The 21,308-nt window shown below is 49.1% G+C and overlaps 10 protein-coding genes across 10 annotated transcripts; 5 read left to right on the top strand and 5 right to left on the bottom strand.

The window, feature by feature from the left end:
* Window positions 1-34: 34 nt before the first annotated feature.
* On the bottom strand, window positions 35-2,680 carry BDW70DRAFT_130865 (ATP-dependent DNA helicase 2 subunit KU80). The gene is made up of 10 exons (XM_073735893.1): window positions 2,525-2,680; window positions 2,425-2,479; window positions 2,308-2,374; window positions 2,188-2,255; window positions 1,974-2,142; window positions 1,866-1,926; window positions 1,292-1,819; window positions 856-1,241; window positions 592-806; window positions 35-532 (listed from the first exon to the last, which is right to left on the bottom strand). The coding sequence occupies exons 1-10, from the start codon at window positions 2,651-2,653 to the stop codon at window positions 51-53; spliced, it is 2,160 nt and encodes a 719-aa protein (XP_073598729.1). The 5' UTR covers window positions 2,654-2,680; the 3' UTR covers window positions 35-50.
* Window positions 2,681-2,956: 276 nt separating this feature from the next.
* Window positions 2,957-4,025, top strand: BDW70DRAFT_122271 (DUF4149 domain-containing protein). Its single transcript, XM_073734794.1, has 4 exons — window positions 2,957-3,083; window positions 3,138-3,171; window positions 3,222-3,510; window positions 3,582-4,025. The coding sequence occupies exons 1-4, from the start codon at window positions 3,052-3,054 to the stop codon at window positions 3,746-3,748; spliced, it is 522 nt and encodes a 173-aa protein (XP_073598728.1). The 5' UTR covers window positions 2,957-3,051; the 3' UTR covers window positions 3,749-4,025.
* A 182-nt stretch (window positions 4,026-4,207) lies between these two features.
* BDW70DRAFT_157493 (uncharacterized protein) lies at window positions 4,208-5,137 on the top strand (the record flags this gene model as incomplete). Its single annotated transcript, XM_073740363.1, has 1 exon — window positions 4,208-5,137. One exon carries the CDS (start codon window positions 4,208-4,210, stop codon window positions 5,135-5,137), a length of 930 nt encoding a protein of 309 aa, XP_073598727.1.
* Window positions 5,138-5,742: 605 nt separating this feature from the next.
* BDW70DRAFT_171956 (DNA topoisomerase 3) lies at window positions 5,743-8,135 on the bottom strand (the record flags this gene model as incomplete). The annotated part of the gene is made up of 7 exons (XM_073743363.1): window positions 5,743-6,721; window positions 6,775-6,911; window positions 6,962-7,284; window positions 7,344-7,513; window positions 7,565-7,743; window positions 7,798-7,998; window positions 8,046-8,135. 7 exons carry the CDS (start codon window positions 8,133-8,135, stop codon window positions 5,932-5,934), a joined length of 1,890 nt encoding a protein of 629 aa, XP_073598726.1. The 3' UTR covers window positions 5,743-5,931.
* Window positions 8,136-8,544: 409 nt separating this feature from the next.
* Window positions 8,545-9,673, top strand: BDW70DRAFT_148294 (DUF1295 domain protein; the record flags this gene model as incomplete). Its single annotated transcript, XM_073738847.1, has 2 exons — window positions 8,545-8,916; window positions 8,966-9,673. The coding sequence occupies 2 exons, from the start codon at window positions 8,545-8,547 to the stop codon at window positions 9,671-9,673; spliced, it is 1,080 nt and encodes a 359-aa protein (XP_073598725.1).
* Window positions 9,674-9,906: 233 nt separating this feature from the next.
* On the bottom strand, window positions 9,907-13,196 carry BDW70DRAFT_130856 (peptidase family M41-domain-containing protein). Its single transcript, XM_073735892.1, has 2 exons — window positions 11,162-13,196; window positions 9,907-11,097 (listed from the first exon to the last, which is right to left on the bottom strand). The coding sequence occupies exons 1-2, from the start codon at window positions 13,032-13,034 to the stop codon at window positions 10,319-10,321; spliced, it is 2,652 nt and encodes an 883-aa protein (XP_073598724.1). The 5' UTR covers window positions 13,035-13,196; the 3' UTR covers window positions 9,907-10,318.
* A 223-nt stretch (window positions 13,197-13,419) lies between these two features.
* On the bottom strand, window positions 13,420-17,130 carry atrR (transcription factor atrR). The gene is made up of 7 exons (XM_073735891.1): window positions 16,647-17,130; window positions 16,452-16,579; window positions 16,017-16,393; window positions 15,467-15,963; window positions 15,236-15,411; window positions 14,623-15,186; window positions 13,420-14,566 (listed from the first exon to the last, which is right to left on the bottom strand). Exons 1-7 carry the CDS (start codon window positions 16,851-16,853, stop codon window positions 13,855-13,857), a joined length of 2,661 nt encoding a protein of 886 aa, XP_073598723.1. The 5' UTR covers window positions 16,854-17,130; the 3' UTR covers window positions 13,420-13,854.
* A 691-nt stretch (window positions 17,131-17,821) lies between these two features.
* pam18 (putative mitochondrial DnaJ chaperone (Tim14)) lies at window positions 17,822-18,744 on the bottom strand. Its single transcript, XM_073735890.1, has 4 exons — window positions 18,507-18,744; window positions 18,379-18,452; window positions 18,275-18,328; window positions 17,822-18,219 (listed from the first exon to the last, which is right to left on the bottom strand). The coding sequence occupies exons 1-4, from the start codon at window positions 18,555-18,557 to the stop codon at window positions 18,081-18,083; spliced, it is 318 nt and encodes a 105-aa protein (XP_073598722.1). The 5' UTR covers window positions 18,558-18,744; the 3' UTR covers window positions 17,822-18,080.
* A 13-nt stretch (window positions 18,745-18,757) lies between these two features.
* Window positions 18,758-19,737, top strand: BDW70DRAFT_130851 (ribosomal eL24 family protein). The gene is made up of 2 exons (XM_073735889.1): window positions 18,758-18,831; window positions 18,901-19,737. The coding sequence occupies exons 1-2, from the start codon at window positions 18,827-18,829 to the stop codon at window positions 19,466-19,468; spliced, it is 573 nt and encodes a 190-aa protein (XP_073598721.1). The 5' UTR covers window positions 18,758-18,826; the 3' UTR covers window positions 19,469-19,737.
* Window positions 19,738-19,917: 180 nt separating this feature from the next.
* Window positions 19,918-21,306, top strand: BDW70DRAFT_130848 (phosducin family protein). Its single transcript, XM_073735888.1, has 4 exons — window positions 19,918-20,054; window positions 20,140-20,322; window positions 20,412-20,770; window positions 20,836-21,306. The coding sequence occupies exons 1-4, from the start codon at window positions 20,017-20,019 to the stop codon at window positions 21,000-21,002; spliced, it is 747 nt and encodes a 248-aa protein (XP_073598720.1). The 5' UTR covers window positions 19,918-20,016; the 3' UTR covers window positions 21,003-21,306.
* The last annotated feature ends 2 nt before the right edge of the window (window positions 21,307-21,308 follow it).

The raw sequence follows: 21,308 nt of genomic DNA, 5'->3' as shown, positions 1-21,308 counted from the left end.
TCATTTTGCATGGTATCTAGAACAAAAATCCTCAGAAACATTTACTCCCATTAAGCAGATATAAACTTCTTCGCCTCCTCTTCTGTAACCTCGGAAAGCTCCGACTCTCGCTGCTCAATCAACCCCAGTTTACTCCGTTTGAGAAGCCACCACAGCTCTCTCCGATCGCCACCCAGCTTCTCCTTCAGTAGCGTCTCCTTTAACTTCCAAATTAAATCATTGTACAAGCCAGGCTCTTCATAGGCTATAAGTTCTTCACGCACAACGCCTAAACCCTCAGTGACGCGGTCATAGTTCGCATCGCCCAAGCTATGCCTGATCTGGTCCTCGAGAATCGAGCGCATTTGCTTGACTGCGTCCTTCATCGTCTCAATGTTTTCAGCTTGCGCCAAGGTCTGCTTAAATTCGGGGATTGCGTTGTTTGGTGAGATCCGCACGCGCTTTTCTTGATGTAGGAGAGAGTCAACATCCAGGCCGGAGAGAGGCTTTTCGGGTTCGCGCACGCGTTTACGGCCTTTGGCTTTTTGAGGTACTAGAGTGTACGTTAATTTAGGAGTCACGCTTTGTGAAATGGGGAAAATTGCTTAGTACCCTTCTTGACATCAGCTACCTCAATAAGCCTCTTGAGATGGCGCTCTGCGTTTTTGAGGAGGTGCTCGGGTGGTTGCGAGAATTGAGTGAGGATCCTTGCTGGTGGCGGAATGGGGTCGTTTGGGTGTATAGCTCGAGAGCGGATCGCCGCGTTCACGCGGTGTAGAACTGGCGAGAAGGAATCATCAATTGGGAAGGGCGTATTGGCCGGGTCCCTGTATTCGTTAGCGATGTGTACAAATCGAGGCATGTTAGGCAGTTTACCCATCCTCGTCTGTGCCCTTCAGCTCCATGCTGTCTGCGTATTTGTCCATGGCATCGAGAAGGTCGTCATTTGGAAGGTTTCGATGCTGCGTTACCACCTTCCCAGACACGGTGACTACATGGTCAAGAGATGGGAAGCGGTATGTTCTGACGTCCTCGGCGAATGGTAGTTGTACTTCGAGGAGGCACTCGTAGTCTGGTTCGATGGAAGGTGCGAGCAGAACTAGGGTAGGAGGTTTGTTCTCTTTCGTGACCAGACGAGCAACGGCATAACTCTCAAGCTCAAACAGGGCATGGATGAAGGAGGATAGTGCAAGTGAGGCTTTGTCATTAGCACGGTTGGCGATGATGATGTGAGTATTGGACAAATGCATATACCGGTCATACTAAGAATGTCAGTCGCGGAAGGCGAGTCGTAGGTTCGAGCAGTACGTACCCGTTCGCTCTGAATAAAACCGACTAGTTCCAGAGCTGCAGTGGTTTCTAGCCTTGTGATGTTCTCATCGGTCTCGCTAATATGAACAGCCGTACGTCCATACTCATATCCCTTGGCCAAGTCGTCCCGTTCGATATCGATCTTACCACCAGGGGCACTCTCGTCGCTAACCTGGTAAGTTCTCAAGTTCCTCACATTGGTGAGATTACTACCATCTTCAGGCTGGGTTTCAGGAACGGCAGTAGATGACGCTGAGCCTTCTTGTCCAGCGGCTAAATCTGAGCGCAGGACGAACTGGCTGGCCGTCGGGGGTTTCGCTACCATTGTTCGTGGGTACCGCTCAACGGGAATACGGACCGCAGTGTCGTATTCTTCAGGGTTACCTAGTTGTAAGAAACCTTTGAATGATGCAACTGGCCGGACAGGCTTGACGCGGGGGATTTCTGTTTCCTCTACTGCCTGCTCAAGCGTGCCAAATACACCGTCGCACCGTTCAGTGATGGTCCGCAGAAGAGTCTCGTTCGAAGCCTATAAGTGATTAGCAATAAACCAGCTCGAGAAGAAGAGATCATACCTTGTGCGGATCTTTGTCCTCTTCCTTGATCCCGTACTCAGCGTCATCGAAATCAGGTCCTCTACGGTCTGTCAGATCCCTTCTGGAAAATGGGACAGCATCACTCACAGAATAATTAATTCGATATTATCCTCCTTGACCTTTGATATAATATCATCAAGGTTCTCACTGTTCATCCGTCCCAATCCATTAGTGATAAGGACAATCTTCCGCTTCCACTTAAGCTTTTTGCAGTGGGTGATGATCATTTGAATGGCCAATATGAGAGCGGATATCGCTAGATAATCAGTATAGGTTGAAACTAGGCCATAGGATTCCTTACCGTCACCTTTGTCGACGCTGCTTGGCTTGATTCGCTCATCCAGTTCCCTGATGTCAGACATAAGAAACCTGGATGGGTGGTCAATTTGATTCAAACACATCCACCTAGCAAGCTACATACTGCTTAATCTCCGATAAAACCGAGATGTGAGAGAAGTGGGATTCGTGTCCCAGTTCGTTGTCAGTACCTGTCGACCGTTTTAGTAGAAGAACCTCTTCTACGGGAGGTATATCTTACCGTCCGTCTTGAGGCCAATCACGCCCATCATTGCCGTTTTGCGCCCAGTAGCCACCTATAGCGGTCAGCAAAGGTTATAGCCATAGCGTGAGCTACTTACCGTATTCGTGATGCAGTCCCAGACATACTTCATAGCCCATTCAAGGTCCGTTATGTCTCGGCCATTTCGGCGCTCGCCCATGGACTTTCCCACGTCCACGATGTAGACTGTTGCTTCCTTGTCCGACATGATATTTGTGAGACGCGAACATCAAGACAATACAAGGGATTCGCGGCGAATTGATTGATAAGGAGTCGGCCAAAGGCAGCAGGCTATGGATCGCGCGGAGCCTAGGCAGACGCGCGATATTTCCCGATTGGGAACAGCCTCAATACGTTGGCACATGACATCATGAGGTGCGTGTACGTAGTGATAGTGCGTTAGTATAGTTATTATGAGTAGCTGTACGTGGAAATAAAGCTCACCTGTCAGCCCAAGCGTGGATATATCATCCCGCGGAACCTCGGATGGTCCCGCAATTCACTATGTATGCGCATCGCCTAAGACCTCCAGCTATTTAAGCTATCGCCCATCAGCACAGAGTCACTTAGAGCACATTTTCACTATCTAGAATAATAACAGTCAAGATGCTCGATCCCCGCCCTTTCCACATTCTAAGGTCCGTTCACGACAACCTAACCTTGAGAGCCCACTATTGACTTCTGCGACTCAGCTACGGCACCCTTCTCGGTGTCCAGCTCTACCAGGTACATGCCAATCTCTTTCACATACAGTGGTCTCTAACGAACAATTATAGAGCTTTGTCTCCGGCATTATCGCCTTCCGCGCCCTTCCGCGCCCTCAGTTTTCAGCTCTCCAAGCCAAGATATTCCCTACCTACTTCGCCCTCCAGACCGCGCTCCCCGTCGTAGTTGCACTTACTGCCTCCCGCGGCGGCCAGCCGCTTGGTATTTCGGGGCTCCTGGAACGGGAGAACCAATTCAGTGTTCTCCTCCCGCTCGCGACGGCATTCATCACTGGTCTGGTGAACTTTGGCGTCTTGCGCAAGCTTACTGTCGATACGATGCGGGAGAGAAAGCATCAGGGTATGTACATGTCTCGCAAATAAAAAATGCTCTGTCTAGGTCGTTACAATCACTGACATGCTTGGCTGAAGAAACCCGCGACGGCAAGAAGAGCTACGACCCCCCACCTCACTCTAAAGAGATGATTGCTCTAAACAAGAAGTTCGGTCGTCTACATGGACTGTCCAGCTTGGTCAACCTGGTGACCCTTGGCGCTACTATTTTCTATGGTGTTGTGCTTAGCAAGAAGCTTGAGTAGGAGACTGGGGTTACTGCACATAAGGCGCGCTACTGTGGCTAGAGATGCCTTGTAAATATGTTTCATTCATTGTCCGAATCATGGATTGTGGTTGAGTTATTGACATTATGCGCTGTGGGCTGACAGAGTCCGTGTAGGTACGCCTTTAGTTGCTCTTTCCTATAGGTTTCCCGGCCATCTTCATTTGCCAAACAGACTAAGCTCGCTGGCCATGTCCTAATGCACCGCCACAAAGTACTACGAGGGAAGAATACCGCAGGGAAACAAAGAAGACAAGAACAACTTGACTTTCGCAAGAGACCGTCAATGGTCTCATTATCATTCTACTCACAAAGAGCCATAAGCCCTTGTTCTGGTGAAATATAAAAAGCGCCCTCTCACATCCGTCGTCGCCATCTCCTCTCCATAACAGACTCATCACACTACAAGCAAGCCTGCCTAAATACTCTAGAATCAGACATGTATCCCACTTTCTCAGCCCAAGTTCTCATCGGCATCTCGGCCGCCTACTTCATCTGGCCAGGCGGACCGGTCTCCAGGGTCAACCACCACGTTGTGGCCTCAGCCTGGTCCTCTCTGTCAAAGCCCCCTTGGAGTAATGCATCTTCCTCCACTAACCCACGCATGCCCTACTCAAAGGATGAGTTGTCCGCAGGCAGGTTCAGAAACTCGTCTATTGTGTCTCTGGAAGATGTTTTACCGAACTCGACAACTTTGGTTTCCGCGAAGGTTTCTCAAGAGGGTCTGGAGCCTTTCTCTGATCAGACGTACGCAGTTATGCTTTTCGTCGTGTTCGGAGTATTTGGTTTTGCATTTTGGGTTTGGTTGGCACGTTGGACAGCTATCGATACGCAGGTTCGTCAAAGTATTGAGAAAAAGATAACCGGTCCAGTCAAGAAGGTCCTTGCTTCGGTCATGATTTTGCTCAGTCCCATAACTGATAAGAGTCTCATCCCAGTCAAAGGAAGCTTCTTTTCAGACCAACAAACATTCGACCCAGTCATAAAGAAGGTTCTTTCTCCGACTAAGAAAGTCTTCAGCCCACTTATCACAATATCTCTCATTCCCGTCAAAAATATCTTTGCCCTAGTCAAAGCAGTGAACATACTTGTCTTGAACGAGACTTTCGATTCAATCAAGGGTATGCAAGAAGAGGAAGTCGTCATGGTGAAAGCCATCATCGATGAGCGGATAGAGCAACTGCAACTATCTGTCGACGGGCTGAAGAAAAATTGCGGTACTCTTGAGGAACGCGGCGAGGAGATTCAACAACAGTTGAATAGGCTCAGTTCCAGGATAGAATCCATCAACCAGTGGCAACGAGAGAGTGAGTTTTATTTCATGCGGCCGAATGAGACCAGAGGCAGGAAGGCTGATGAAGAAGCGTAAAACTCGAGTCAAACGGAATAAGTCTCAGTTGCTGACAAGGGCTCGCACAAGCATTGTCCTGTGCTGGGCCCATCCGATATGGAGAATACCCAAAATGAGCGTGCCAATCCGCAAACTACATCAGGTCTTACTTCTCGGGCGAAAAGAGCATTCAAAGAGCGATGGAAGAGAAAATAGTCTACTATAAGTCATCTTCAGCAGGGTTATCCTATTTCGCCTATATACACAAGAGGGCATTGTCAAGCTGCGCAAGCCTGCCCTCCAAGGTCTCTGAGTTCCACTTCATGCATAAGGCAATATCGAACTCAGCAGCCAACAGCGATTTGCCATTCCCAGAAATTGGAAGAAGAAATATTGAAGTTATCTCATCCAACATGTGCGTGGACATTGATGAAGGAGGCTATTACGCACGATAAAAATGGCGTGGCGCAGAAGTGTGCGAGGTTGGATGTGGAAGTATCTCGAGAGCTGCATGTTCCTGATTATTTTGCGTAGTGTATAATCTTTAAGTAGCAGCCATATGGTTTAAGGTCTTTTGCGAAAGCAGAATCTGTTTAAGCAGACCTACTTGAAAGCTTGAAGAACCGATTCTTTTCTTCATAGAACACCGTAGGCTTCTTTAGTAGAATATACCCAAGAGGTATGCTTATATCCAATTGGAAACCTGAATTAGTGCTTGTTTCTGGTAGTTAAGAGCATATGTCCACAGTAAAGACTGTTGGCTCATGGACTTCCGCAAGGACTATGACCCAGTCCTAGAAGGGCGTCAGTCGATCGGAGACGAATGGTAGAGTTCACACATCCTCTCCTTCGACAATGTATTTTCGAAATGCAGCCTTCAGCATATTCATCCGCCTTTGAGTGTGAATGAACAACTCCCGGTACATATCCAGATTTTGCTGGACCACATGTGTCCGTAACCTCGTGCCAGCACAGACGTCCCGCATTTCCAACTCCATCTGTTTCCGCAAAAAAGGCTTGCTGAGGGATGGGCTGTCTGCGAGACCAGCGAAAACATCTTCGTAGCCTAGTATTAAGGCAATACCCAAACGAGTAGGAATGAGTAATTTTACCGCGTTTCGGCCGCTTCCTCGGGTTATTTCGCCAATGTATTCACGGTTCTTTATCCTCTCGATATGCTCGGCCATCGTGGCGTCAGTACCGATACCATTAGCGTCCATGAGCCCGATAAGCTCGGGTTCTGTTAAGTAGTTTGGCGGCGAGGTCTTTCCATCGAACATGTTCGCTTCTGTAGGTTCGAATAGCTCGCCAACTTGATAGTTAGGTAGTTGCTGGGTACTCTCCCACTTGTCGTAGACGTAGACGTCCAGGTAGTTCCTTTCTAAGACGAGGAGTCCTTTAGCGTGGAACATTTCGTCTCCGTAACGTATCTCGACGTCGGTTGATTGTCCCTTTGCGTCGTCTGAGCAACAGGCGAGGAACCGTCGGGTAACAAACTCGTACACCTTTCTTTCATCTTCAGTCAGTGTAGTGGGGTTAACCCAGCAGACGGGATGGATTGGTGGATGTGCTTGGTCATTGTGCCTCCCAGCCCGAGGAGTTCTGAAATTGCCGTCGAGAAGACTAGTAATGAACACGTTTAGTAGCTGATAGAGCTTAGAGAGTGAGCAACACACCTGCGAGCGTACTGTCCCCATCTTTCATCTGGTAGTTGTTTCTCAATAAGCTTCTTCAGGTCAATTCCTTTGTCAAACTGGTCGGTTTCTGTTCGTGGGTAGCTGATGAATCCTTTAGTGTACAGATTTTCTGCAATCTAGGTTCCGTTAGTCACCATATCAGCATCTTACGTGATGGAGCATTTACCTTCATGACCTTTGCACTGTCCATGCGCAAATATTTTGTTCCCATCATTTGCAAGTCCACTGTTGTCAGTGGTAAGGGTCTCCACTTGCTTGTCGGTTTCTGATTCACCTTTGTGACCTCCGCCTTTGTTGCCATCAGACAGCGCTCCAGCATAATAGTGACAGCGGCTCTGTCGAAAAGGTGGACTCTATTCCAGAGAAAATTCACTTTGATACCATCTCTAGTGTGCATGACCTTGATACCCCAGAAAGTCTCAGGCTTGAATCGCTTCACTCGTAGATATCTGTCAACCACAAATCCCAAGGTGGGAAACTGGCAGGATCCTTATTGGAAAGTAGTCTGTCAGATGAGAGCACGTTTCAAAACAGACGGCGTGGCATACCATAACTGATAATTTTCTGTGTCAGGGTGGCATGAAGATTCTGTAGCTGGAGAGTGAGCAGCCGAGTGAACGCAGCCCCAATCCTAAGATCGAGCTCTATCCTCGCCGCCACTGCGTTGGCTTGTCGCTCATCAAGTTCTATGAGAGACCTCGCAGCATTCAGAACGTGACTTTGAATCGGTCAACGAAGCACACAAGAAAGGGGTGGTGCATCTACCTACACCTTCTCAGTATTGTTGAATTTGGCTCGCTTGACGACGATCCGTCCATTGCCCGCCTTCGCCTGATCGCGTACCTCCGTTCCAATATGCTCTCCCTCCCGGTCACAATCGGTCCAAATGACCAGGTACTGACTATGCGTCGCCTGCTTCATGATGTTGTTTGCGATTGCCTTTTTATCCTGCACTTAGGAATTAGCAAAGACGGCTGATGGTCAGACTTCGGCTTAACCTACGTCGTCGACAGCAATCTTGACAGGAGCTTCGAACAGAGCTGCAGGAGGGCAAGATGCCCAGCCACTGTACTGGCGCTCAAATTCCAAGCTTGTCAAGTGTCCTAAGACGCTGGTCATCGTGACAGAGCTGTTTCCCCATTGGCCCCCGAAATTGAAATCAAATACGTAGTTCTTCACAAATCGATTTCCAGTGACATTTTTCTATTCCATCTTCAGCCCACATTCAGCAAGTCAGGTCAATCGCTTACAGTTTCCATACGACCTCCAGATAGGTGCTGTGCGACAGCTTTGGCGATTGCAGGCTTCTCAGCCACGCACAAGACTTTGGTGCCCGCCATGACAGTCAGTCAGGCAAATCACACTATCAGTAGTAGAAATCAATGATCTGAGAATCATTTCCACCATGCTCCCCGTACGACAGTCTGGGGTTGTCTATAGGTATTATTGACAAATTGATCTTCAGATCTCGAGCTAACGCGAAAACGACACGGGTCACGGGACTCAACACTTGACAGCTTACTACCTAATACGGGTTAGCGCACCCCGCTTAAGCTCTTTAGTGAGACTCGGCCTTGTTTGTTGTGATTTCATGAACGGATTCCGTCCTCTATCTGCGTCTATATCCTTATAATTGATTAACAAAGTATTACTATCTCCTCTATGTGGGAAAACTTGATTCGCAGTCGGGTGTCTGCTGTTCTTGCTTCTGCTCCTGCTTCTGCTCCGACTTCTGCTTCGTCAACAACCATGACGCTTCCACTTCCTGACGTCGAGTCTCTGGCAGACTGCGTTTCGTTCAACCATGCCGTGCGACCATTTCTGTCGCAACTGGCTGCGCTCCCTGAACGTCTCCAACCTGCGATTGCAGCAAAAGATGTAAACGCTCTCAAGGACATCTATCTTTCCACCAATCCTCTTGCGTCCGCGCTTGCATTTACTATCTTCCTCTCTGTTCTGTTCATCGTCTTCTCTGAGATCAACCGCAACTACTCTCAGGTCGATCGCTTCTGGTCTATCCTCCCGTCCGTATTCAACGTTCATTTTGCTGTCTGGGCACGTCTTTCCGGCCTTCGTACTCTCAACTTGGATACTATCGCTGCTATCTCTGTCATCTGGAGCGTATGTTTCATCCTCTCTACCAATCTCAACTGAATTCTAATTTATCCAGGTGCGCCTGACCTTCAACTACTGGCGTAGGGGTGGTTACAGCATCGGCTCAGAGGATTACCGCTGGTCTATTATCCGGTCCCGTGTTAACAACCGCTTCGCCTTCTTCCTCTTCAACATCACCTTCATCAGCGTGATCCAGCCGCTCCTGCTACTCCTCCTCACGACCCCAACCTACAACTTCCTCCTCCTCGCGCGTCTTCCTGGCGGCGAAGCCTTCGAACTTCCCGACCTGATCTTCTCCCGTGTGGCCTTGGTCTTCATCATTCTCGAGTTCTTTGCCGACCAGCAACAATGGAAATTCCAGAATGCCAAGCACGAATACAACACCTCCGCCCGAATCCCCGGTAACCTTAAGGACCAGTATGACCCTGAAGATCTTGAGCGTGGCTTCGTCGTCAGCGGGTTGTGGTCTCTCTCCCGCCATCCCAACTTTGCCGCGGAACAGGCCATTTGGCTCACTCTTTACCTTTGGAACGCCTACCGAACTGAGCATTATGTCCAGTGGACTGCCTTAGGCGTCATCGGCCTTATGGCTATCTTCCAAGGAAGCGTCCGCCTCACTGAGGAGATCAGTGCTGGAAAGTACCCCGAGTACCAGGAATATCAGGCTCGCGTCGGAAGGTTCATTCCTCGTCTATCTATTACGCCTAGGTACAAAGGCAACAAGAACAAGAAGAGGGTTGCTCACAACAAGAAAGAGGAGTAAATATGCATATTATCCGTTATAACTAACGCTTAACTCTCCCTGGTTGGAAACGCATACTTCGCTTCTTTTACTTGGGTGCAGGCCATTTGAATGGTCCATGCCCCCGTTTATTTTTCCACATTAGATTCGGGAGTCGAAGTAGATAATGGTTTGCGTTTTGATCCTCAGTCTATTTTGAATGTATTGGCCTTAGCTACTTCTTTTCACTTCTCGGACAAAAACAGCCGGAGTTGGGGACGCCTCAAATCGATCTAATAATAAGTACATAATTCTACCTAACTTCCCAACCATATCTGGTAATTCGCAAAAATTGCCAATCAGGATTCACAAAGGAAATAAATCATTCAGCTACCTACTATACAATGATACATTAGAATCGACGCTTCGGAGGCAGAAATACAAAGACGAGGGGGATCGAAAGGGTCGGAAGGGAAGCTACCAAAAGGTCGAGTAATTTGGTAACAGAAAGGAGGAAGGGTAGGTAGGTATAAGCAGGTAGTGAGATGGAGGGAGAAAGAAACAAGAGGGGAGTAGATAAAAATGCTGGTAAATACAAGTTCCTCCTATAAAGATAAGATGAAAGAGCAGCAGAAAAAAATTGATCAGTCAAATCACTTATCGAGAATTTTTTCCTTCAATCCAGCTCTATGATGATGGTGATTCTCTCGTCTCAGGTCCAGCTTCGGGTCCAACTTCGGGCTCAGGGGGTGCGATGGTCTGACCATGCTTGCCATCAAAGTACTTAGCGAATTCTCCTGACTCGGGCCATTCGCGAGGACCGAGGAGGCGGACCATGTCGTCGCGGCTGAGAACCTCTTTGGCCAGAAGTTCTTCTGCGACGAGGCCGACTTCCTTCTTCTTCGCTGTGAGAAGATCGCGGCATTGCTTGTATGCTTCGTTGACGATACGGCGGACTTCAATATCGATATCCTTGGCGGTCTCTTCCGAGAAGGGCTTGTGGAGCTGTGATGATGGGTCCTCTTCATAGTAGATGTACTTGAGCTTCGGGGACATGCCGAACTTTGTAACCATAGCTGTGGCCAGGCGGGTGACCTTGTTGAAGTCGTCACTGGCTCCGCTGGTGACAGTGTCAAAGTGTAGTTCCTCGCTGACGCGTCCTCCCAGGGTCATGGCCATCCGGTCCATCATTTGGTTGGCGGTCATCAGGTATGTATCTCCATTGGAGGGCAGGTATTGTGCATATCCAAGGGCCCCTTGGCCACGCGGTATGATGGAAACCTTGAGCAACGGATCCGCCCAGCGGAAATACCAACCGCAGATGGCGTGCCCGGCCTCGTGGTAAGCCACAGTGCGCTTCTCCTCCGGTGAGAGCACAACAGACTTCTTTTCCAGGCCGCCGACAACTCGCTCAATTGCTCGCTCGAAATGCTTCATGGTTACACTCTCCGCGTTTTCACGGGCGGCTGCACACAGATCAGTGAACTGAATTATATTGTGGAAACAGGAGGGTTGAGGGAGTTTACATACCAACCAAAGCAGCTTCGTTGACGCAGTTGGCGATGTCAGCACCAGCAAAGCCAGGAGTCAGAGCAGACAGCCTGCCCGTCAGGTAGTCCATATCCTCCTTGGTAACAATCTTCTTCAGATGAACACGGAAGATCTGCTTGCGACCGTCCATAGTAGGTCGATCAATGCTGATGTGTCGATCGAAACGTCCAGGTCGCATAAGAGCTTTGTCAAGAACATCGGGTCTGTTGGTACCAGCCAAAACAACCACTTGGTCGGAAGTGTTAAAACCATCCATCTCAGTGAGGATTTGGTTTAGGGTACTTTCCCGCTCATCGTTTCCGCCACTGAAGTTTTTGGCGGACCTGGATTTACCAATGGCATCGATTTCGTCAATGAAGATAATACAAGGTGTGTTTTTGCGTGCATTGGCGAAAAGGTCCCGGACACGGGAAGGACCGACACCAACGAACATCTCCACGAACTCTGAACCACTGACACTGAAGAAAGGTACGCCAGATTCACCAGCAGTAGCCTTGGCAAGCAGCGTTTTACCCGTTCCAGGAGGTCCCGATAGAATTGCACCGCGAGGAATCTTGGCACCGAGCTTCTGGAACCTTTCTGGGCTCTTGAGGAAGCTGACAAACTCCATGATCTCTACCTTGGCTTCGTCCATTCCAGCAACATCAGAGAACTTGATCTTGACATCCGTTTCGTGGTTGAAGCGCCTAGCGCGGCTCTTGCCAATTCCGAATATGCCGTTTCTACCTGCTGAAGCGCTGCCGGCACGTCTCGAAAGATAGAATAAACCACCCATGAAGAGGAGTGTAGGGCCAAAAGATAGCACGGTAGCCATCCATGGGACTTCATCAACATAGGAGACGGGAATACGCTCGGAGGTTGGAATGCCGAGCTCAAATTGGGCTTGGTCGAGTTTTCGCTCGAAACTCTCAACGGATCCGACAGTGAAATAGTAGTAGAAATTTGGTGAAGCTGCAGATGAATCAGGGTACGTTCGAGCGACCGCATCACGGTTTAATTCGACACGAACCCTAGTTCTGTTGGTAACGGTCAATTTCTCCACAAGTCCCTTATCCAAAAATTTGCTCCTAAACTCCTCCCATGTGATGTCCTTGCTATTGTCGCCGGGGAAGATGCTGCGGTAGATGTAATAGGCGATGACAGTACTGATCAGGCTCGATGCAGGATCGAATTTGAAATCCAGGGTTTTGAACTCTGGAGAATCCGACTGGCTCTTGCCCTGTTGCTTCTGCCCATTCTGCCCACTCTGCTTCTGTCCTTCCTTCTGGCCATCCTTCTGCTCATTTTCTTGGCTGGCATTTTTCTTTACCGTATACTGTACATGCGTAGAAATCCGCATGTACTCCATCATCGACGGCTCCTTCCCCGTCACGATATACTTTTCGATAAACTGCCGCGCCTCCGGAGTCATGCCATTCTTTTGTAATATTCTCACGAATAATCGCAGATCGTTGATTTGTGATGCCGGAAAAAATTGTGTCATGTGTTCGAAGAACTGCTTGACCTGCTCCTCCTCCTCCGCGGTTAACTTCGATGGAGGCTGCTCAGGCTTTTTGTCCTCCTCTGGCTTATTGGGTTCTTCAGAATTCTTGGGCCCCTCAGGCTTTTTAGGAGGCTGCGAGTTGCCGCCGTCGTTTTGTTTGCCATCGTTTTCGGTAGGTGGTACTCTCCTCTCAGGTTTCGGGTCAAGGTCACGCTGCGAAGTGAATGTCCTTACACGACGCGCCGTGTATAAAGATGATAGTCTTGATTGTGAAATGCGCGTTTGAAGTGGTCTGGCGCGAAAGATGTGCTCTGCGGCTCTCCTCGAGTATTGAGCAAGATTGCCTGGCCGTCGGAGTAAGCTGGCCATGGTCGAGGAAGGTGAGCCCAGAGGCTGGAAGGTGCGGGGCGGAGAAAGCGGAAAGGGGTATATAGGATTTATAATCTAGCACAGCAAGCCATGGAAGCCCTCACGAGGCGGATCGGGCGTGAATACGTGTCACTCAGTTGGAATTGTTAAGGTCAGTTGGTGAACTTGTCTGCTGTCGCCCGCCTTCGGGAGGTTGGATCGGACCTGGTTTTTTCGCCGTTCCGGCTGAGTCATCCAGTCTGCCGTGACACAAGATAAGTTAGTTAAACAATTTTAACTAGCTACGATGCCGTCATCCCTGGTTATTCTTTGAATTCAGAGTACGGAGACATCGAACGCCACTAAGTTCTTTAAAAATCTCGGGAGCTTCATTTGGACCTTCCAACGGAAACCTAGGTGTCAGTTGAAATAACAACTGTTCTAGGGGGGTACGGCCTTCCTCTTCAACACTTTGATGATTCGGGTCTACCAGTGAGGTCGATAATGAATGATGCGGTAATAGAGGAGAATATTCCTGCGGTATCCATCTAAACTCGATATCCTACTCTTCCCCGAACAGCAGAGCGTGGAGTGTCCAGAAAACCCGATCCTTCGTACAGGTACACTTATGCATGCTCCAACCTCACAAAACGCCTTTCCATACTCCTCGCCAATAGCAAAATATCAATAGCAAAAGATTATATAAGTGGAGAGTTGCAGAGCCCATACCCAGTTGCCACCTCTCTCCGTACAATCGCAACCTTACATCAGTAAGGTTGCTGTTTTGGGGGGAGGGGGGTGACAATCAGCAAAATTGAAATTGTTCGTTTCATCGTAAATACTAATGACTCGGACCTGAGTCGAAGACGGGAAAGTTCGTAGACATATCTGCCCAGTCCCATTCAATTGTCATAGGCATCTGCCAAAGATCTTGTGGGACAAACGGCTGTTGGAAGGGTTGCGCAATGGGAACATCACCAATAGACGTTAAAGGAGCCTGGCTACCAAAATTCAATCCATCCAGGGCGTTGGGACCAAGCATTTCGGTGAAATCTTGGCTAGCCCTAGGCATGGCAGGCATAGTTCCCGACATGTCAGAAATGCCACTTGTTCCAGGCATTGTCTGACTCGATGTGAAAGCCGCTGCCCCATTCGCAGCATCAGAGCTACGATCCTGGGAATCTGCACCATATTGCGGCGGCGGCGAAAAAGGCATAGTAGACGATGTATTGGCTGTATTTTTCTTCGTTGAAGTTGTGCTTGCTGCTTGTGGTGAATCCCTAGGCTCTTCCGGCCCAGCCTTCCGCTTTTTCCTTGATTGAGACTCCCGCTCGGCTTTTTCGAGAACGACCTGCGCAATTCTCTCGAATTCACCGCATACACCAAGCATGCGCTTGATGCTCCCGTTCGACTCATCAGATACAAGAGTAGAGAGAAAATTGACAACCACGTTCATAAGTTTGACATCTGAGCGAGCCCGCGCATCTGTTGGATTCTGGAGGATGTTCGCGAACAGTGTGACCAACGCCGAGACCGGGTAGTAAAGTATCAACCTAGTTACCAGTTATACCACAATTTCACAACAAGCTCTTATGCTACCGAAACTTACCAGACACAGGCGAAATCACCTTGGGGGATATATTTGATCAGGTTGATGGACGCTCTGGCAGCAGTCACGCATAAAACGGCCGATAGGAACACTCGCGGATTTAATGGTCGCGCATTCAGACCTTGAATTGCATAGTTGGAAAGGCGGCTTGTCCAATATCCATGGTGAACTGACATCCGGTGTATTGTTGTCAAACAGTTGTAATAAGCAAAATGCAACACGACGACGTGCAATATGAGAGGCCCATGGGTTGCTTTTATTTCATGTTCAGGCCTAAAATCGATAGGAATGCTATCCTTCCACTCCTCGAGCTCCCTGTCGAGCTCGCCGATGGTATTTAAGAGGGCGCCATCAGATTGTTTAGAAGCTGTGGCCGAGTAGAGGCGCTTGTACACCTTGCTCTCAATAATAGAGAACTCGCACAAGGTGCGAAACATGTTGAACTTCCCTTTCCCATCGAATAATGGGACGTTACCGATATTATCCGGAGGATCTTCACTCGGTAGCTCGACGTTCATGTCGTCATCGTCTTGGACAGGCGGTCGGCCGGATCGGAGACAAATGCTATAGTAAAGGTCAGCAATGAATCTCTTTTGGGAGTAAGAGAGCATACTCTTTGTCTAGCATATACGCAATCCAGAAGACTCTCTTGCGTTGCTCTGCTTCTACAGGATTCAGGCCGAAACCAGACCCGCGCTTATGGAGCCCAATACTGTGGGACAATCTGATAGCAGCGGCGACTAAGAAGAACGAAGGTTGTGGATTTGGAGTCCCTTGAAGGAATAGTGACTGCAAGGGGGAATTAGATCTGCATCTAAAATTGAAATAGGAATGTGAGACCCACCATGCCTAGAAGAGCTTGCACGCTCAGAAGATCAGTATTTCGCATCGTAAGCTCTGTTAGCACGCCCATGGCATTTTTTAGATAAAGCCAAGCCTTTTTGTCTTCTTCTTGAGGGACGAGGTTGCTCATTACACGTAGACGATGCGATATGGCAAGCACCACATTGATGCTAGCCCACCAGCCGGAGCCTTCGTAAGGGTCTCGAGAATATTGTTTCTCAACCAAGTGCATGAAGGTCGGTTCGTGGAAAAGGGGAAACATGCAATTAAAGTTATCGAAGAAGTCTCGGAAAAGAGACAAAGCCTCTTCTTTTGGAGGCAAGGGTTTGAAGACGCGACGAGCAAAGACGTCACTGAAGATTTCCGGTTTCCAGTACATCCATTTATTATCGTCGATGTATGCTGAAGAAATCATGTCTTGAAATGAAGTGTCCCCCGTCTTTTCGTTCACCCACTGGATACCCTTGGGTGAGAAGATTGAAAACCCCGATGATGACCCTTGGAACTCATCAGCCCGAATACTTGATATGCTCCAGCAGACCAGCACTTACCAATATACCGCGTCTCACCGCAATTATTTGTGACCAAAGAACACATCATATCCGACAACCCTTCTACTTCATTCTCCGACTCTTTCTGCGAGTCTGGTGAGGTAGCCGCCGTTCGGGGGCTAGAGTGGGAATCCACTCTGGGCGTCGAATGCCGTGATGTGCTAGCAGGCTGAGACGGTTGTCCACTAAGTGGCAGATTAATTCTCGTTGGGCTATTGGTATTATTATAGCCACCGGCAGAAAGAGATCTGTCAGCAAGTCGTTTTTCCAATGTCCCAAGATCCGTCTTTCCATCATCTTCAGAGAGTAGACCGGAGAGACGAAGCAGAGACTCCATGCGACCTAAACGGTTCTCGAGGCCTTCAATATATTTGGCGCTACGACACGAATGCAATCAGCGGTTGAACACTTTGGGACAAGGGCAAGAGAACGTACCCTTTGGGCGGGTTGCGCTTTTTCTCAACCTGAGTAAAGACACAGTCTGTTTTGTAATTGATACAGTGGGAACATTTAGGCATTTTTCCATCGCATTTGATTTTCTTCTTCCGGCACATATCACAAGCCTACAGGAACGAACGGTCATCAGAATATTGAGGACGTCGCATAGCCAGCACGACTTGGAACACTCACCCTCGCAATCCGTCTTCGCTTGGCATCGTTATTATCATCTCCTATGCTCATTGAAGCGTCATCGTGGAGCGAAGGATTCGGAAGCGCAGTGGTGACCGGCGAGCCCTCAGGGCCGTATGCGCCAAAGATGGGAGTACGTTGGTTCATAAGCATGGGCATATCGTATCCCATGCCGTTCGGGCCGTGGCCCTCCCCAATTCCGTCCATATTATCCAGAGGCACAGTGCTTATCACTGAAGCGCTTAGTGATGAGAGACTCTGGGCGCACAGCCCGATGCGTGTAGAGGTGGAGTTTCGATAGTGTCAGCGGGTAGGGCAGGTCTGGAGCAATGTAAAAGTCGGATGCGGGGTCCTTCTCCCATTCAAAGTAAGACGGAGAATCGGGCCTGCTGAGTTTTCATCTGATTGGGGTCCTTCTTGTTTCTTTTCTTTTTTGGTATCTGTTTCACGACGACCGTCAAAGGAGTGACTAAGGTGAGTGAGCAAGTCAGCATTGGGAGGCAAAAAGTGGATGATGACATGGGGGGAACAGAATATGCGGACTTACTGTATTTTTCAGGCACGTGGCAACCACACTCTGACCACCGAGGCAGAAGACGAGTGCGTGGAAGAAGATTACCCTAAGGCCATGAAGTACAGAGAAAGGAAGACAATTGTTATTGACCTGGCCTAGCTTTCGTTACAAGTATAACAGACAAGTTGACGGAGCAGAGGAACAAGCGAACGTAACGGTGTTGCCTTAGGCTGGGACACAAGTAAGCTACTCCTTTAACGTCGGGAGGCCAAGCTCCCTAGTGTGCACATCTCGGAGGCATCCATCCTGATTGAAGCTCCCTAAACGATGTACGAGTCGAATAACGGACCCCGATATTCCCGAAACGCCGAGCGCTGCTCTTCGGGCCCGCGACCTTCCGCTCTGTTTTCTCTAGTAGCTAGGCCGGCTCCGGCAGCGCATTGGCATTATGGTACGGTTCTATGAGCTTGACAACATAAACTTTTTCACTGTGGCATGTGACAGTGGCTTAGACACAGGGATCCCTGAACTAGGTGCTCTGTAGGTAGTGTTAGTAGTGTTAACTCCGTCAGTCTTCAGACGATCACGTCAGCCATGCCCTTGTAACGTGGCTCATTCATCCTACTGTTTCCGATCGCTCTATGTACAGGGCCCTACAGTATCCTAGAGAACACGTGAGAGTATCAATTCAAGAGCGGCGATTCAGCAATATATACAATACAACTCTAAAGAGACGAGGAAGTAGTATATGTACTCTATCCTCGAAATCCATCCAACGCCACGCTATGCACCCAAAAACAGCATTTTGTACACGAAGTATGATCTGGCTCGTATCAGAATCTCAACCCGGGTCCCTTGGCCGACCGCCCATCTGGAATTGCAGTCGCCAGTTCCAAGTAGTTAAACCATTCAGAACGAACTCAAGTGTGCTTATCTAGGAACTCCTTGGCTTCGTTGATCTTCGTTGCGAGATAGGGGCTGCCGCCGCGATCTGGGTGGTTGAGCAGCATCAGCTGACGGTGCTTCTTGCGAACCTTCTCTTTGTTAAGGGTACGTTCCCTATCGACCCATCAGCACTATTCTGACATGTTTTGACCTATGGATGTAAACGTACGGGAGTTCAAGAATCAGCGCGGCTTCGCGACGGTTCATGCGCGGTTCGAAGCCTCTGCAGCGACGTTAGCCTCCTTATATGTCACTGGCGTTTCATTAACGAACCCTTTGTAGAAAGCTTTGCCCAAAGCGTTCACACCTCCCTTGGAGCGACGGTAGGCTACTAGGCCAGCGCGGCCCTAGCAGAATGATTAGTACTGACGAGCGGAGAAGGCGCCTAGGGTCGGGCATACCAAGAAGGCGGCCGTAGCAACACCAAGACCAAGAGTGAGAGCCGACGCCATCTCAATCAGTTGGACGATATGATGCGAGTAAAATTGAGTGCAAAGAGTATTCAGCAGGAGCTATATCGGGGTGACGTTGGGAGAGAAAGCAACCGTCGAGATAAAAACTCGGAACGCCGCCCCGAGGCCGAATGGGGCTTAGCGCCGGCAGAATTTCAAAACTTCTGTTGTCGATATGATTTTCTCCCCGACTTTTGGATAAACATCCAAACTCATTTTCGCTATACCGGTATCCTTTTATCATTCCTCAGAGATAAAAGGCTGCCAAGATGAGGTCAGTATTTCAGATCGATTTTATACCGTGAGCCCTAGGCCAATCGAGCACACTACTAAACCACCACAGAATCGAAACATGCCACTTCTGCTCTCGCCCGGTATATCCCTCCAAGGGCATCCAGATGGTTAGACTGGACGGGAAAGCCTTCCGATTCTGCCGCTCAAAGTGTCACGCCAACTTCAAACTGAAGAGACAACCGCGCAAGCTGAAATGGACCAAGGCCGGCCGCGCCGCCAGCGGCAAAGAAATGATTGTCGACTCATCGCTCGTGCTCTCCCAGTTCGCCAAAAAACGAAACGTCCCTGTCAAGTACGACCGAAATCTTGTCGCAGCGACCGTCCAGGCTATGGAGCGGGTGGAAGAGATCAGAGCGCGCCGCGAGCGGGCATTTACGAAGCGCCGGCTGGCGGGCAAACTTGCGCGGGAACGCAAGCGCGAGGAGGACAGGAAGGTCGTTGCAGAGGGCGAGCATCTTATTCGCAAGGAACTTCGCGAGAGAGAAGAGGGGAGGTCGCTTGCCGAGGAAGGTGTCAAGGTCGCGAACAGAGTGCATGGGGAGGAGAGGCTCCGGCAGAAGAAGAAGACCAAACTGTTGGTGGATGGGACCACGCAGGACGAAATGGATGTGGACTAGGTTTTCGGAGGGCATTCGGCATTATTCTCTTTTGTTTCGAGGTTTTACGACGGAGTTCGGTTTGTTTCGTACCTGGACCTTTGCCCAAAAGCTATTCATGATGCACATGATGCAGTTATCACATTTTCCTTACTGAAAGCATAATCAGAGGATTCTATTCAGCATAGTTGGAAAGTTCAAACTATACAGATTAGCAATGCTATATCTGTGCCCGAAGCTTTCAGGAACAATTACAGCAAACCAAAATCAATAAGTAACATTATCAATAACCAGCTCTTAACATCCCTCAGTAATTATTATACCTATAACATAATGCCATCAGCAATCGTGTCTTACGTAGCAGTTTGTAGGCAGCTATACGAACGACCGCCCGCACCGCCAAGACGTTCGCAAGTTTATCAATTTACCCCTCTGCGCATCTGCACGGAAATTCCAGAACCATACTCCTCCTTCACCACGCCGTTGAATTCCCCCATACCCGGGCTAAACTATTCATTGCAGCTACACCCGTCTCAATCCCTTTCGAATCCACCCCCGGGTCACCCACAATGCAAGTCGAAGTCGACCCCAACGAAGACACTGAATGGTTCGTCCCCGCTCTCTTTCAGCTTCATGCGCGGTCACGTCGCAACTTAAATCAACCTTATTTGACAGCCCTGAATAAACTACAGGAACGACATTCTCCGCAAACACGGTATCATCCCGGAAAAGCCGCAAGACCCAGAGCCGTTGATCCAAGAAGCCCTCGTCGAAGCCGAGCGCAAGGCCTACGAGAACCGTTTGGAGGATAAAGACCTGGATGAACTAGACGAATTAGAGGATGTGGAAGATGAAGCCTTTCTTAACCAGTATCGGTATGTCCGTCCCCGTTCCATGCCCTGACATCATTTCTCTCCATCCCCGTATTTGGCGCGGAGAAAGCTAAGAAGAATTATGCACACAGTCAAAAACGCCTCGCGGAATTAAGTAATATAACGCAGTCCTCTGTTCACAACCAGGTCTACGGGTTGCAGAAGCCAGACTTCACACGCGAAGTTACCGAGGCGTCAAAGTCGTGCTTCGTCTGTGTGAACCTCACCTCTTCGTCTAGCAACAACGTTGAGTCGCGGCGGCTCTCTGAGATATGGAGACAGCTCGCGGTCAAATATGGCGATATCAAGTTTTGTGAAATGCGCGGAAATATGTGCATTGAAGGATATCCGGACCGGAATACGCCGACGATTCTGGTGTATAAGGATGGAGAGATTGTGAAGCAATATGTGACGCTTATGGCGCTTAAGGGGGCGGCGACCAGGGTTGAGGGTTTGTTTTCTCTGTTTTCTATTACTCTAAATCTTTTACTGGGTGATTGCTAATTGAGTTTGTAGACCTCGAAAATATGTTGATTGAAGTTGGTGCGCTCAAGGAGAGTGACATCCGGCTGAAGAAGAAGACTGACGATGACTCGGAGGATGAGCGGCCGTCGGACTTCAAAACGAAGTCTAGTGTTAGGAAGGGCGTTACTGTGGAGGATGATGATGATGACTGGGATTGATCGACGTGTCTAAGGCAGAAGTCTCACAGTGGGTGAGGGGCTATCATAATGTCCCGAGCATATTCTGACCTCCAAGTTCAACAAGGCTACTTCGTCTAGCCTAGTCTGTACATACAGGCGGAGTCGGGTACAGCTGCGAAGAGTTCGTTACGACCACTCAGCGGGTCTGAGTTGTGGGTGTCGAGGCCACGGTCAAGCCAAATCACTTATGTTGGATATGGCGCGCGGTTGAAGGCAGCCCATGGACCTCTTTTACGCATGGCGCGCAATGTACAAACAATTATAACATCGTAGTCAATTCGAGAT

This window comes from Aspergillus foveolatus (assembly GCF_047715535.1).
Source record: "Aspergillus foveolatus strain CBS 279.81 unplaced genomic scaffold BDW70scaffold_9, whole genome shotgun sequence".
NCBI classification, from domain to species: Eukaryota; Fungi; Ascomycota; class Eurotiomycetes; order Eurotiales; family Aspergillaceae; genus Aspergillus; species Aspergillus foveolatus.
The sequence above is the reverse complement of the archived record's forward strand: the minus strand, read 5'-3'. Positions and strand labels throughout refer to the sequence as shown.